Below are 15986 nucleotides of genomic sequence, written 5' to 3'. Positions count from 1 at the left end.
GGAAAAACGGAAAATGTCTGAATGCTTGTTCAAGAATATTGCGAGACATTGGACTGACTAAAGCAATTTTCATCTGACATGAAATTCTGAGTTAATCCCCAGTTTCATGCATCCTAATGTGCTCATGCCAGTCTGCCTTATCAATCTGTCTCCTATTTGTCTGTATTTATAGCAGGTGTGTGATTAAAATGTGATTTATAGAGCATTCCCTCCTATTCTATTTAAATTAAATTATATGGCTGGTAATAGTATAATGTCAGAGAACCAAAGTGTTGACAGGTTAATGACATGAGGCCAAAGATGACTGACTGTACATGACACTGTAGCCCCGGGGGAAGAGTTTTTCTTCCAGTGTTCCTGATAAATTGAGCTATGAAGGCCAGACAGTCCTACAGAGATGAATCTATGCTCCCACTGTGAGATGTAGCATGAACCAGAGTCACAGGTTTTGTTTTACTGGTGGCATGGGCCATACTTTGAACTCTTTAGCGTTGATATTACTGCTTTTACAGGATACAGTTACTGTAATGTTATCATTAATTGAACTTCATTCCTGGTCAGAATAGAGATGATTATCGTCATTATCATCCAGCCAAAGTGGCCTAAGCTAAGACAAGTGTCACTTTGTGTCAAGTCATTCTCATACCACACAAAAAAAATTTAAACAATGGATTATTTTATCAAATGTTAATACTGACTATTTGGAGTCCGAATCATTGTGTGACTGGTGATTTCACTGAAAGCAACTTAAATTTTGTTTTTTTCCCCTAAATGTTCTCTAAAAATGTGATTTTCCTAAAATTTTCAGTGTATCTTTATGGTATTACAATAAAATATATATTTTTTGTAAGCATTTTTATGCATATATACTTTTTTTTTTTTTACCAATGGTGCCAGTAAATGTAGAGGGCTCTGTGCCTAAAGTATACAATAAAATACAGACAGTCAGAAGACAAATGAGAAAGAAAAAGTAGAAATTGGAATTGATTTGAGAAAAACTGCAAGGATATGAGTTTATTAATTTTACTGAAAAGACTGGGAAGTAATTAGGATACAGATTTGAATAGATAACTCTAACTATCCATTAACGTTTCTAATATTGAAATAGTTTACAGTTAACATCAAGAGATAAAGTTTTATTTTATATCTGGTAAAAAGGACAACATGTCCATTCCTTCTAAATTTCCTCCGCTAACTACTGCTGGCAGATGAGCTAAAAGTGTCTTCTGAATTCTGCTTGCACTGTAGAAAATGTAAATATTTAAAACCTCTATGTGCAAGTCTTCCCCTGCATTTATTTATTAATTTAAATATATTTTTTAAAAGCTGTACGTGAACTGTCTATTCGAAATGCCACTGTTGAAAATGAGTCCATTACATTACATTACATATCTTGAAACTGGCATATTTTTTTTTTGTCAAGGTTATCAGACCATAACAATCTCATGACAAGCCCATGGCTATTTCCTTGTTACTTTAGCTTCATCATGCAGCTGCAAGTGTGCATGTCAGGTTAATTGGCAGCTTTAGTTTGACCTTAAAGTCAGGTTGTTTGTCACGTGCATGACTGCTCTGGTCCTGTGATAGACAGGCAATCTGTGAAGGTTGTATCCCACCTCTTCACTGGTGACAGCTAAGACAGGCTCCAGACCCCCAAAGCTCAGAAGGAAATGAAGTAATAAAGCTTTAATAAATTCGAGATGTATTGAACAGCTCCTGTGTGCTTAAAGCTGACATACATTTTGATTTAGATATAAAAAATAACAGTTGTGCAGATAGTAATGAGAATCACTGTAATTCTATTTATTTTGTTTTATAAGAGTTACAGCAAATTTAGAAAGCTAAATTACAATCTTCTGGCTATTTTGACAGGTACATTAAGTGAATATGTTTTCTATTTCCTTTCATGTGCTATAATATTCTAAAAAAAATTATACGAATGAGACAACATCCCAGACTTTCTCTAGATAAAGCATACACCAGCAGGCATTTATTATCAATGTGAATCTCAAAACCATCTGCCAACAAACCTAGATCTTCCGTTTTTCTACAGACGGAGGCTTTGTCTTTTTCTTTCAAGGGCAGTGATATAGTCAGCTCCAGCTGTTTTCAGGTTGTTGCAAAACCGTTTCAGTGGGGACGTTTATTAATGATGACGGGACACCCAAGGCGCTTTCCAAAACCAAAGGGAGGTGCATGTAAGGATAAATCAAAGATCTAAAAATTGCGGACCCTCAGCTCAACCTGGCTGCTTGTCTGGTCAAATCAGACTCTAGGTGTTACAATATCCACATAAATGATGATATTTCTCTTTTGAATTGTTTGCCTCTAGGTATAGATGAGCAATTAGTATGGAATCATATTTATGCAGAGGGATAAATTGGGAGAAAAAGAGGCTCATACACCTTCCAGGATGCCATAAATTATCCAAGGGACCTGTATCTTATTGGCTGAGCTATCTCAGCTGGATGGGCTGAGATCATGTTGCTAGGGCAACAGTGGGGAACCTCCCAGTTCTTTCGCTCTGCATTGTTGTTTATCATAGGAGTTTATTGTGGAAGCATCCAATGTAGAGAGTTCATTCTTCAAAACTTACCAGAATGCTTTTTCAAAATGGGGGCAAATTTGATAGTAATTTCACCAAAGCCTGTACAGGACTTATAGAAAGCATTAAAAAAAATCAAGATATTACAGCTTTATTCCAGTATACCTGCAGAGAACATGCCCGATACATTTTAGTTTTGTGACGTACATACTGGAAATATGCAGTAATAAACAACAAGACTGCAACCTGTTTTAAGGCATGGTTTCATTTTAAATGTGTGATGACGTCAAGCAGTTACAAGGAAAATACAGCAGAAACCTTTTAAGGACGCTCCTTTTCTGTTACATAATCCTGTCAGGTCAGTGGGGGCACAAACCTAAAAAGGCAGGAAGTGTTGCTTCCTGCAGCCTCCTGTAATGAAGTATCAGTAGATCTACACCAGATTGACACAATTATTTGTATCAGATTGTATTCCACTATTGTATCTCAAAGCTCAAAATTTACAGTTAGCCTTCCTATTTCATAGTTTTTAAATCATTAAGTCTACTTTTTATAAAAGACATAAGCTTATTATAATACAATGATAAACTATAAAAAGTATTAAATAAAATATTGAACATGGATGAAAAGAATTATAAATTATTGTGCATTATCATTAGTTATAAAGTACTCATAGATATGTACATACATGGCATGAAGTTTCTTTTCAATTGCAATAGTATGTAATGTCATTACTTTTTTAGGGTAGCTCTCGAAAGTGACTAGAATTGATAAATAACAGATCAATGTTTTTAAACATAAAGATCATAAAAAGTGTAGTTTTTCTTTGTTCGTTGCTTTGAAATTCCACAACAGAATAACACAGATGGTGCAAGAAATAAAAAATTAACACGTTTTTTTTTTCTTTAGTCATTTGAATATAATATGTTTATTTTTCTGAAATTTCCCTTAAATGTAGGGGGAAAATGTATTCATACTCTTTTTTTATAGGTTTGATTCATTTGCTGTTTTGATTTTTTTTTTTTTACGTCTTCTTTTCTAAAGCTCTAAATACATGAAACCATCTAAGTCTATCATTTTAAATGGCTAAGTGGCATTTTTGTCGATCTGGACAATTTAATTAAGAAGGAAAAATCTGGGTCTTTACGTAGTTATTCTTATTATTATTTAATACAGATGTTTAGTGTGCACATTGTAACGTTTTTCTGAAATGACCAGAAATGGTATCACTGCGCCATCTACAGGTGGAGTTTGAGAAATAAGAACATTTACATTACAGAGTGTGGCGCCATGTTGGAAGATACCAACCTCTATCTGCAAAACAGAAACTGACAAACAACTGTGGTACTGCTTGTTCAAAAATAGAATTAATATGAATGTAATCTCTAAATTATTTTATGCAGTTCATGAATAATTTTCAGAACGTAAGTAAACTTACTTATCGGAACTCGACTCCACACACCACCCCTTCTGTGTTCATGTCCACGGTTCGGTCGGCTGGTGTCATGGCGCTGCTGGGGACACTGGCTGCTAAATGTTGTCGGTCGTTAGTTTCTAAACCCTGCAAAGGGCTGTTCTGTGGAGTTTTACGGCCAAGCTGGACTCAGGGCTGCATTGGAGGTAAGAGAAACAAAGGGAAACCCGACAGCGACTGTCCTGTTTCATGCTACACATGGATGTAGAAACTTACAGGACAGGGTAAATCAAGCGCCTCCACTGTAGACCATGAAAAAAAGCATAGCAAATGTTCATTCATAGTAAACTCAGAAATACTAGCATTTCAAAAAAATTCTTACAGGCCTGAGTTGCTTGTAAAAGTTCTGCACTGGCTGAGGCGAATGGAGTGATTGTAAAATGTGTTAGCTGTCAATTCAAAGTGGCCTGGAATTTAAAACATTCCTATGGTTGGACTTTAAGCCACAAGTAATCATCTTCTGTTTTGTCGTTTAAACCTCGATGCTTGAAAAAAAATGTATATTGAAATCTTTTGCATTCGTTAATTTAATTATTGAAAGTGTTCCATAGATGTACTCCTCTCCATAGATGTTAAGCAGCATGGCGTTGCCAAACATCACTCCTTTGTGGAGGCCCTTTGAACATTCTGTCACAAATACACATTTAAAGTTAACTTATTGATATTGTTCAGCTCTTCCCCCATAGCAAAAGTGGAGAAAGCATAATAATTCAGTTTCATCTGAGCACTACAAATGATAGTTTAGAAAGTATACAGGAGAAACAACATGAGTACCAGCACTGAACCTTGAGGAACCTCACGTGGAATTTTTCGCATCTGTAAACCTGTCTTGTTTATTGAAGCAGATTTTTTACATTTTTTCACCAAGTGATTGATAACCATCTTATACAATATGTTTGCTTTTTCTTTGGTAATATTTGCTAATCAATATCATCTAATAATACACACAATATTCCGCATTACTTATTGCAGTCGTGGATTTTTCTGCTAATTTTACTAACAGAAAAACAGTTGATCTTTCACTTGTAAATTCAGGCAGGTTTTGCAACCTTCTTTTAATCTGGAAACGCTACTAATAAAAAAAGCCCCACACTTAGTTGTACCTGTTTTCATTTCTATCCACAGCTAAGAGGCATTTGTTGTCAGAAGATGTTATCAAACTGCAGGATTTCCAGCAAAAAAAGCTAGCTGTGGCTCACCTTGTTACGGGATCAGATGGTGAGAAACTGTTTGATGCCGAAATTTTAATGTGAAATTTGCTTAAATTAAAATTGTCAACACACCTACACAGGCAATTATATTGAGCTGTTCAGAGAGAAGATGCAAAGAAATGAGCTGATTCTGCGAGACGACCTAAAGCTGCTTCTCCACCTGTGTCAAACGCCAGATGATATGCTAGTAGCCCAAAAAGCCATCTATAGGTAAGTGCTACTCTGTCCCAGACACAAGTTAGACTGAAGCCTTCACTGTTTCTAGAAAACTAAAAATCCAATTTGTGAAATGTGAAAAGGTATCATGCGGAGAACCGGAACCTTTTGTATGGAGACTTCAAGTTTGGCCCACTTTTCATGAGACTTTGCTATGAACTTGGCATGGAGGGAATGGCTGCTGCAACTTTAACTGATAAGGTAACAAGTCAAAACAATGATAAATAATTATATTAAATTACAACACAAGATAGAAACAACTTGTACAATTAATGTTTTTGTTTTTCTTTCTACTCTGGACAGAATATGGAAGGCTTTTTCATTGATTCAACCTCTTTTAACATCGCCATCAACATGTTGTTTGTTAAAGGCTCATATGAAAGTAAGGAACAGGTCAGCCTACATGTATCATTACATGGAGGCAATATTCTAAAAAGCGTTTGTTCTAGGCGCTATGGACGTTTTAAGAACAATGAGGAGCCAAGGAGTACCATTCAACAAAGACACACTCACACTAGCGATGGCTACCTGCTATAAACTGGTAATGATTAAATCGCAGTACCTACCAAAAGTATTCACACCCCTTAAACTTTTTCACATTTTGTCTCATCAGCGCCGCAATTTGTGCTCTTTACTGGGATTTTATGGGATCGAGCAGTGCAAAAGAACAAATTTAATAATCTACAATTGTGAAGAGGAGTGACGATATAATATCTGAAAAGTGCGGCATGCATTTTTATTGACCCCCCACCTCAGCCTCAGTTGCCCAAAATAAAATTACATTAATAGTAAATAGAATTCATTTTAGACAGAGCAGTTTTTATGAGGAAACAAATAATAATTAGTTAATATTGATTAATTAATAATTAGTTGAATACATGTTTCAATAATGTATTACTTTGTGTTTGTCTATGACCTTAAATTTAATTAAAATAAATCAAAGCTACTTTTTAAGATCACAAAATGTGGAAAAGTTAATGGATTATTATTGATTTTGCAAGACAAGAGTGTTTTTTAACCATGCTTTAGCACTTTACCATCCCAAGTTTGTCTCTGTGTAGAGTTTGATCTTTTTGTTATTTGCTATTTGTTGCTCAGAACACAGCAGAATGCTACAGAATCAGTATGTCACTAATAGAAGAAGAACAGACCAGAGGCCAGTTCATCACTCGCCATGCATATTGCTTTGCTGTAGCATTAGCACTCAGACGGGTGAGTTGGATCTGTGCTCTCTTAATGATGTTGCAGAAATACGTGCAAATTATTCGAAAAACATTCTATTCTCTTCTGTTTTTGTGTCAGAATGACCTAGCAAAGGCACACTCTATGTATTCACAAATTATGAGCACTGACAGCAAATTGTGCCAAAACTTTAACGTAAGTGTGCAGCCTGTCATTCCACTGTATACATATTTATTGGCGGTTTTTGGTCAAGTATACATATTTTTATTTGTTTTTATGTTATAGGCTATGATACTTACCATGTCAGGAGACGTTTTAGGGGCCGTTTCTGTGCTGTCGGCAGCTATATCGCCCAGTAGGTCGTTTTTTGTGAAAAAGCCAGAGTTTTCCAAGGAAGTGGTAAGTGATTACTAACGGTGTCAGATTTGTGATATGATAGGCTATAATGTGACAAGGTATGTGCATTTATTTTTTTCTGTTGGCCGGTTTTCAGGTCGATTTGCTCGTTTTGAGGAGTGAAGGCACACCATTCAAGATGAAAGCGGAGCAGGTGGTGACTCAGCTCCAACAGGCCGGTCAGGTGACCCAGGAGACCCTCGACGACATGCTGTGCCGTGTCCCGACGGGGAAGAGGAAACCGGTTGTAATGGAGGTGGTGAGGAGGACCAGCCGAAGGACTCGGAGGTCTCTACAGTCCAATCTGTTGTCAGAGTGAAGCCAGAGACGAACACCTAGAATCAACTCTCTCACTGGTGATGAACTATAATGTGAAATTTCTGGGATGTTATTGCCCCCTATTAATATGGGCTCTGTTACCAGCACAATCATGAAAGTCAGTGGTGTTTACCTCACGCAGACAGGAAAGTGTTAAATTCTAAAAATAAAACTGAAGTAGTACTTTTTTGTATTACTATTATTATGTTATTTTGAAGAGCTTTTTCAAATTTGACAAACACAAATCTCTTCATGTTCTCATGGTCTTGGGATCAAGATCATCTCTGACCTGGGAACAAGCTCAGACATGATCTTATTGTCAACAAAAAGTAGAATAACTAATGGTTATTTGAAACCGCTGTGTACCTCTAAGAAAAGAACAGTGTTTAAATCAAAACTATGATAATTCCTGGAGTCAGATCAATAATCTGTAGATACATTGCACATCCCTATTACCTTTGATTATCCATCTCTGAAAGAAATGTATGCTCTGCTGACAGGTATTTGGCTCCATGTCTCCACTTGCTGAAACTTCTGTAAGAAGAAAAAGTATAACCGTATTTGTGTTATATCTGCTTCCAAGAATCCTAACATTGGGAGCGTTGTGTTTTGTATATTTGGTGTAGATGTATGAGCGAGTGATTAAAGGTGAGCAAATATTTAATAATAAAATAGATTTGAAATGAACAAAATTTAAAAATTAAGAATTTCTTTGGTGTCATTGTATGCTGAGTGTAAAATCATATGCAGAGGATTAAACTTGATAGGTTGCAAAATATTATCAATAAGTACCTTGAGCTTGGACATGTGCCAGAAGTCTCACTCTGAACTGATTTAAATCATAGAGCTGATAAAATTTTTGATTCTCCCCAGAATGACTACAACACCTCTGCTATTTTCAGTAGCCTAAGATATAAAAAGTAAAAAATAAATTTAAAGCATCACTAATGTTTTTGATTGTTTAAAACATTGCAGGCATGTGCACATACAAAAATCTGGGGTGGTACTGACACTCTTTCTGGCTTTATGGTGGTCAGAGTTGTTCTAAAATCTCAGACAGTCCAAGCCTACAGAGGGATGTTGCATAAGAACTGCTTTTCCCCCCCAGTACAACATAATGGATTTGTAAAATGTCAAATATAGAAATGTACATATTTTTCAAGGTTATTTAAAAAAAAATAAAGTCTAATAGTGCCATTAAAAATAACCTTTTTAAATACGCACATTTCTATATTTGACATTTTACAAATCCAAATTTGACCTCAGAAAGTGTGTCAGTAGAACTTGATGAAACACAGGGAACCAACATCAGCAAATGACATGGCACTCTACAATCCCCGTTGCTTGTGTACCTTTTTTCTGTCTCATGTTTTCCTTCCACTGAACTTTCCATGGTGATCCTTGGATGGAGCGCTCTTTGAGCAGCTCCTTATGTTTTAACATTTCTGCGTTGAAATTTTTTTTTAATGGTGTTATTTACTATTCAAATTTTTTGAATGTTGCATTTTGGGGGTTTCTTCAGTTTCAAGCCTACTCTTGGAAATGTGCCGACTGTAAACAAAGGATGACGCATTTTAAGCCCCTCCCACCACGCACAGCTGACGCTGGCAGAGCTCCCACCGTGAGCTACAAGACGAAGCTGCTTTTATTTAATCCAAACGCGTTAAATTGACTCTTATCCGATGTAATAAGGTGTTTGCATTCGATATTTTAGTCATTTATAAGGCGGCTTGGAAGTTCCAAGACATGTGCGTCGGTGATATCCGCTCCTAGCGGCTGCTGGTGGCGATGCTACTGCTTGTGATCGTCAGCTAGCCCAGGCTTAGCTGGCTCGGAGTGACGGGGACAGAGAACCGTGGGCGAAGGCAGCTGGTAACATCAGTCAGCTGACACCAGCACACAAAAGGAATATATATATAAAGGTTAGAAAGTTGTTATTGTACCTGGTTTCACCGAACTGGAGCGTAGTGGCGTATTAGGCTAGCCGGCAGCTGGTTTTGTTGCCTGGAGCGAACTTAACTTGGATTTTATTGGGTTGTTTCAGGCTGTGAGATCTGCCTGTGGGTGTTTGAAAACCGTAGCAGAAAAACAAAACCCCACAATGAGCTCCGAAGAGACAGCAGCGCCCAGCAAAGCCGCTCCGGATGATGATGGCATGACCTGGTGGTACAGATGGCTCTGCAAAATCGCTGGGGTTTTGGGAGGAATATGTAAGTAGCTGTCAGAGTCGTCCTACTGTCTTCCACTTTATACATTTTACGTGTAGTTTTATTATTTGCCAGACTACAATATATATATTTGTTTTCCGGGTAATTTATTCTTGTCTTTATGATTGATATATTTGCTTTGTGTATTTACTCATGGCCGGGTTGGGACAGGATCCGTTTTGAGTCTGACATTTGAGCGTGTAAATACTGCTTCATCTTTTGTCCCTGCTGCTTGTTCATTGTCCCCTCACTGCAGTAGGGCGCCGCCTGTTTTGTTTGCTTTCCCCCTTCACCCAGCCTTAAAACTCTTGAAGAAGAGTGACACAAAATCAAATTTGCTGAATATTCCCTTCAGGAAAAGCACAATCCATCTCGGCATGAGACAGACTTGGAGCTGCCTTTGCAGTTTTCCAGCAGCACTGCAGCCCTCCGTCTCCTCCCCAGTGACACCAGAGTCACAGTCCCTGTATCACATTAACCACTGCATATTCAATGACTTCTGTATTATTAAGAGGAATGGACAGTGTAAGGGAGCAATGGTCTGCTGCGTTGTTTTTTCCAGTGTTTGAGACAGTGTGAGGTTTGGTGCCGAAGCAAATAAAAGTATATGTTCAAATAAAGTGGATGGTGAAAATACAAAAGATAGGTGGCAGGTGGGCTCATTTATTTTTCAAGTAAATTAAAATGTCTTTAATATTAAGATGTACATAATGTTTGTTTTTAATAGGGTGTGAAAATCTTCAATTACACTTAGTTCCAATTGCTTTATATTCTGCCAATTCACAACAAATGTCATCTGAAGGCTAACATGTCCATTTCAGATCCATACTGTAGATTCCAATTTGGTCCAGATTCAGTTCAAATCACTTAACATTTTTCAAATACTTCGATTCAGATTCAGTCTCATACAGTTATTTTGTATCCATATTGCAATATTGTTATATTCAGCTATATGCATTTGGATTGTTTAATTCCAGTTGGGGAAAAAAACATATCAATGGCAGCCTTAATGACCATTGATATGCTTTGATTTTTTGAGAAATGTTTTGCAGCGCTTTTTTTCTGTCATCACGGAAGTCGCGTTCGAGGCTAAGCCATGAATCATTTTTCAGATTTCCACCCCAAAACGGATGGAGACATGCAGCTATGCTAGAATACTTAAGATTATACATGTTTCTTGGTTTACACAGTGACTTTTTCCTTCTAAATGTTGAATCGTAATTGATCTCAAGCCTTATCCTTATTTAGAAGTTTCTCTACTATCATTTTTGCAGTGCAGTAATTGAATGTCAGAGGAGTTTATTACACAATCTCATTATTTCTTTTTCTGCTCTTATTTGCTGTATCTCACACGCCTCTGCAATGTGAGATTATGCCAGTTCTCACCCTCTCCCTCTAATTCCCACTCTGATCATGTTTCTGAGAGTTTTTTCCACAGCTTTCCTAGAACATATGAGCTTTTTTTTCAACATTCAATCAGCTTATATTATAACACGTATTCATTTCTGATGGTATATATGTTGTGTTTTTCAGATTTTGTTTAGAATAACCTCTTCTGCTAATAAAGCTAAGAATAAGAAAAGCTTAAAAAGCTGTTAGTAAAAATTTGTCATTCTAGTCATGAAGTGGTTAGTCTTACTCATAAAATACAAACCTATTTAGACTCTGAAACAGTTGTAATATTTTTTTTTTATTTGTTATAGTTATTTGAAGTGAAATTTGTGATAAAATGTTCCCATATGATGTATGTCGGTGTGTTCCAGGTGTGTTTGGAGTGTAAATGTGCTGATTTCAAGAGACATCCTGCTGTTTGCAGTACTTGTCGTGTTTTTATTAAACACAAAAGTGGCTGACGTTGATTTTTTTCATAGCCTCATCGGCCATTTAGCGATCCCCTCTCCTCTGAGGAGTTTACTGCACAGATCAATGTCTTGTGGTGCGCCGTAATGTTTTGTGTCTGATCCCGTGACCCACCATCTGTTTTACCACAAAAAACAGCCGTCTTGTTTTGTCTCCTCTGCATGCAGCCTGCGCTGTCTCGGGAGTGTGGAACTGCGTCACTGTGAACCCTTTAAACATCGCTGCTGGAGTATGGATGGTGTAAGTTTCTCAAGGTGTATTTGGAAATTTTCACCTGAATGTGATTTTTTTTTTTTTCTTTTCTATTTTGTTTTGCTGAGCACAAAATAAAAATCTTTGTTTTTTTTTTTCTAAACATTAATCCAACCAACCAATACTGGGCAGGTAAAATTTTATAATAAAGCTGTTTCATGCACATATTTACTCATTCTGCACATTACTAGCAAGCATGGCCAGTACTCAAAACTGTTACAGACTGGGGTGAAAGTTCATCTTCCAGCAGGACGTCAATAAACCTACAGCCAGAGATTCAGTGGAATCTTTTATCAGTGCTGGTTGATCCTCTGCTTTTCATGTTTAGGTGTTTCCCTGAGGGCTCACCTGATTTACGAAAAAATAGCTGATTAACACACTTCTGCAGGAGGTAGTGTAATTATTTAAACCACGTGTGCAGGAACAGATGCAGGTCTGAGACATGAAGGGGCCCTGACGACTAGGATCGAGAACCACTGCTTTAGATGAAAGTATATTCTGTTTGTTAGGGTGGCCTGGTCAAAGTCCAGACCTAAATCTAACTGGGATTCATTGTCAAAACATAAAAATTGAGAAGCGTAGATGGAATAGAATGTCTTTATTGTACGATCTCATGTGTATTGAGAGTCAAACCTCTAATTTCAGGGCTCACATTTAGAATAGTACATCAAATATTAAGCATTAAGGCCACGACCAAACAGGAAAGTATGTCTGTTTGAAATCACAAAAAAAGCCTTCCAACAAACACACCCTAACAGAGTCACTTGTAAGTTTGTTCACGGCCTCTGTTTTGCGAGGCATATTCATCATTAATATTATGCTAAAGACATTTTTTTTGACAGCTTATTTGTTATTTTCTCTTCTCGTTGATTTGTGTTTCTGTGTCTGAGATTGGCGCGCTGCTCCCAATAATTCCCTGTTCTGCTGTGCTTGTGGCCCCGCCCTCTCGTCTCAAGGTTGAATGCCTTTGTGCTGTTCCTTTGTGAGGTCCCATTCTGCTGCCAGTTCATAGAGTTTGCAAATGCGATTGCAGCCCGCGCAGACAAATTCAAGCCCTGGCAGAAAGCCCTCTTCTACTGTGGGTAAGAACAAGCATCCATTGTCAAAGCGGCTGACATCTGAGAAATCTGGACTTTTAAGCATAAACACTTGTACACGAAAGTGCTGTTTTTCAACAATTCTGCATGTTCTAAACTCTTGTCTTTTGCTTAATGTCCTTTTTGGTCGCTTCTCTTCAGGATGGCTCTGTTTCCCGTGTTCCTGAGCTTCTCCATTACAACACTGTTTGGAAACGCCATCGCCTTTGCCACAGGAGTTCTTTATGGACTTGCGTCTTTAGGCAAAAAGTGAGATGGCTTCTATAGGTTAAAAGCATGCAACACGTTACACCTTTATATTTAAACATGTCTTTTTTTCCCCCAATGACTCACCTTATAACAGGCTCTCACATTAAATGCAGTTCACAACATTTTTATAAATTAACACAATGCCACCCTAATGACCTTCCCTTTTTGTGATGCAAATAGGTTTAAACTGAGTGAGTTTTGTACTAATCCCTTCTAATTCTGATTCTCGTACACTTGCTTTTTCTTTATTTCCACTTATTTTTATTACCACCCTTCCTTCGCATCCCGTTTCCTCTATTTTTTTTCTCCTTCTTTTTTTTCCCCCCTGCCCTCTCAGGGGAGACGCTGTGACTTATGCCAGACTACAGCACCAGAAGCAGGGAGACGAAGAGCGGACGGCAGGGACAGTAAATGGAGCTCCGGAGTGAGGCATCTGATTCTCCTCCTCCCCTCATCTTGTTTTGCAGTTTTTACACTTGGACCTCCAGGTTCAACCTACCTTTTGTCAAAACTACATAGTTGTTTATTTAACTGCTTAGTTTGGTGTATTTTTTTTTTGTTCTGATCCAATACTGTCAACAAATTTATTTATTTATTTACCTCCAATCTAAAAGATGGAATTTATCACCATGGCTCAACGCTTTTGACGTTATGCTTTAAATTCTTCCTTTAGATTTTAGTTTTTTTCTGCTTTTTTTTTTGTTTTTGTTTTTTTTTAGCAAACATTTACTTTACAAAAACTTAGTTTTTTCCCCAAAGCCTTCCAGTAAATTACACGTGAAATGATTGTGATAAAAACATAATTGAGCTCAGCTTATTCAGGCAATGTAGAGACATGCAGTTGGGCATTTTTATTAGCAATGCAGTGCGGGGCAGAAGCTCACCAGCAAAAGATTTGACATTTTTATTATTCACTAATGACAATATGACCGTTAAAGAGTGGTAAGAACTGAGTTTATGTTCTTCAGGGGGAAAAAGAAAAACCCATTTACAGTGGTAGTTATCCCACCAGTTGTAACAAACAAATTTGACTGTATAATATATATTTTTACATGAAACCTCCACCTGACTTGGAGCGAAAAGCCAAGCTAGCCAGGATCGTGGTGCGGAGGTTAAAATGTTCTGGTCTTGCGTGAAAAGGCTACACATAACTACAGAGATGTGTGGCTGCATTTTAGGGAAAATGAAATTCTGTTGTTTGGAACTACTGAGTGTTACTGGGGATATAATATTAATAATAATAAAGTCTGAAGGATAATGACAAAATTGTACACATGCAGAAATGCTTCTGTTTATAAAGTTTGAGTGTATCAAAAAGAAACCACAGGTCTGCCCGCTACATGGAAGTTTAAATGTTTGATGCTTTCTGTAACTAAAAGACAATTTTAAAATAAAAGAGGAGTAGAGCAGTGCAATTTCATAAATTAGAATGATGTTTGATTTAGTTTATTCCTTGTTTTTGTTGTTGTGCCGGTTTTTATTTAAAACTGATATTTGTAAATTGTCCAATCAAACCAGATGCAGTGAAGGAAACGATGTTTAAAAAGCCCAAAAGTGAATAAAATTTTTACCGCACCACGATAGTCTCCTACAAAAAAAAAATGTCAAAATGGGGGGAAAAAACATGAAAACATACTGTCAGGCAGGTGGGTTTCTTTGCTAAATTTGGATAAAATATACAGTGAGAACAATAATTAGAACGTTTAAAAAAAAAAACGGTGTTGTGTTAGACGAGGAACCAAGTTTATTTTCCCACCAATTTGTTGATTCAAAGTGTTTGAGAACTTCAGGACAGTTTCCGATGTGAGGTTATGCTTCTTCAATAATTAAAATATATCTTAAAGCTTTCAGTGCATTTTTATTAGGGGTGAAAGTAAATATGGAGACCTCTGTTCATAAAACCTAAAGTGTTTCCTTAACCTTTTCACTGTCTTCTGTCACAGCTTTTGTATTTAGTTTCGTCTTTTGTTTTAATTTGTTGTTTGATCAAATGAGAAATCTTGTATTCCCTTCACTTTTTGAACAGTTTTGACTTTATGGGCTTTGATCCATTTTTGTTAAAAGTTTCAGACTCTTGATCTCCTTAGGTTTTTAACCCTATTCATACCTGCTCATAGTAGGAAGATGTATTAAGGTATAATAACATGGCACACAAAGACGTCTGAACTGTGGCTTATGGGCATTTATGAACAAAGGCAAAAGGGATTGAATGTATCTGGTTTATCCAAAGATTTCCACACCTGAGGTTTATTATTTTTGTGTTAGACTTTTGTGTCCTTTTCTTTTTTGTATCCCCAGATAAGCTGATTTAGTGTAGCTCAGCCTGTGTTCCCTATCGGGTGCTGGGATGTGTGCTCATTTGTAAAACATTTTGTAACGGTTTTTTTATTTCTTTGTTTCTTTAAAAGAATTAGGTCATTATTAACAGTTTAATAGAGGGAAGTGTCTTTCTTCAGGGACTGTTTTGGTGTGTATTCCACTCATTAGGCAGAGTGATGGTTTACCTTAGTCATGATATTGAAGCGAGACGGAGATTGTACGATTGAACTGTTTTTATTGCCTTGCCCCAGAAAAACGAATGCTGCTTGCATGTGTCTCTTGCGGCCTTTGCTGTCTAAAAGTCTCTATTCTGTCCGTTTCTGATCAAGTTTTATTTAATGTACCTCCAGGGACAGCTCTCAGGTATCATTCAGAGCCAGCTGCACGACTTTGAAACTACCATGTCACTTTAGCCAGTTGAAACACTTTAGCAATCTCCGGTGTTGGTGAATGTTTAAGGAACATCACTGATTATTCTCCTTGTCCACACGCATTTGATTTATTGTCTTTATTTAGTTCAAGCAATTCGCCCGTTTGTTTCACCTGTTGCCGGCGGGTGTTTAATGCCGTTTTAGCTGTAAGAGGTACGTGTATAGTCATTGTGTGTTGTGATGTGAAGTCTGATAATGAATTTGGTGAAATAAACTTGCTACTACCAGT

At 37.1% G+C, this 15986-nt stretch overlaps 2 protein-coding genes across 4 annotated transcripts; both read left to right on the top strand.

Annotated features, from left to right (window-relative positions):
- The first annotated feature begins 3879 nt into the window (after nt 1-3879).
- Nucleotides 3880-8052, top strand: ptcd2 (pentatricopeptide repeat domain 2). Its single transcript, XM_032569419.1, has 10 exons — nt 3880-4165; nt 5145-5237; nt 5311-5440; nt 5530-5647; nt 5750-5828; nt 5896-5987; nt 6545-6658; nt 6749-6823; nt 6914-7027; nt 7122-8052. The coding sequence occupies exons 1-10, from the start codon at nt 3943-3945 to the stop codon at nt 7341-7343; spliced, it is 1260 nt and encodes a 419-aa protein (XP_032425310.1). The 5' UTR covers nt 3880-3942; the 3' UTR covers nt 7344-8052.
- Nucleotides 8053-8916: 864 nt separating this feature from the next.
- cacfd1 (calcium channel flower domain containing 1) lies at nt 8917-15986 on the top strand. 3 transcript variants are annotated; one of them, XM_032569422.1, is made up of 6 exons: nt 8917-9264; nt 9387-9552; nt 11577-11649; nt 12618-12743; nt 12900-13007; nt 13102-13338. In XM_032569422.1, the coding sequence occupies exons 2-6, from the start codon at nt 9444-9446 to the stop codon at nt 13112-13114; spliced, it is 429 nt and encodes a 142-aa protein (XP_032425313.1). In that variant the 5' UTR covers nt 8917-9264; nt 9387-9443; the 3' UTR covers nt 13115-13338. The 3 variants fall into 3 exon arrangements, with proteins under 3 accessions (XP_032425313.1, XP_032425312.1, XP_032425311.1); XM_032569421.1 differs by lacking the exon at nt 13102-13338 and adding an exon at nt 13345-15986 and having other exon boundaries at nt 8918-9214; XM_032569420.1 differs by lacking the exon at nt 13102-13338 and adding an exon at nt 13345-15986 and having other exon boundaries at nt 8918-9264.

The sequence above is a fragment of the Xiphophorus hellerii genome, chromosome 8 (genome assembly GCF_003331165.1).
Source record: "Xiphophorus hellerii strain 12219 chromosome 8, Xiphophorus_hellerii-4.1, whole genome shotgun sequence".
Classification (NCBI taxonomy): Eukaryota; Metazoa; Chordata; class Actinopteri; order Cyprinodontiformes; family Poeciliidae; genus Xiphophorus; species Xiphophorus hellerii.
This window is presented reverse-complemented; position numbering and strand designations above follow the sequence as displayed.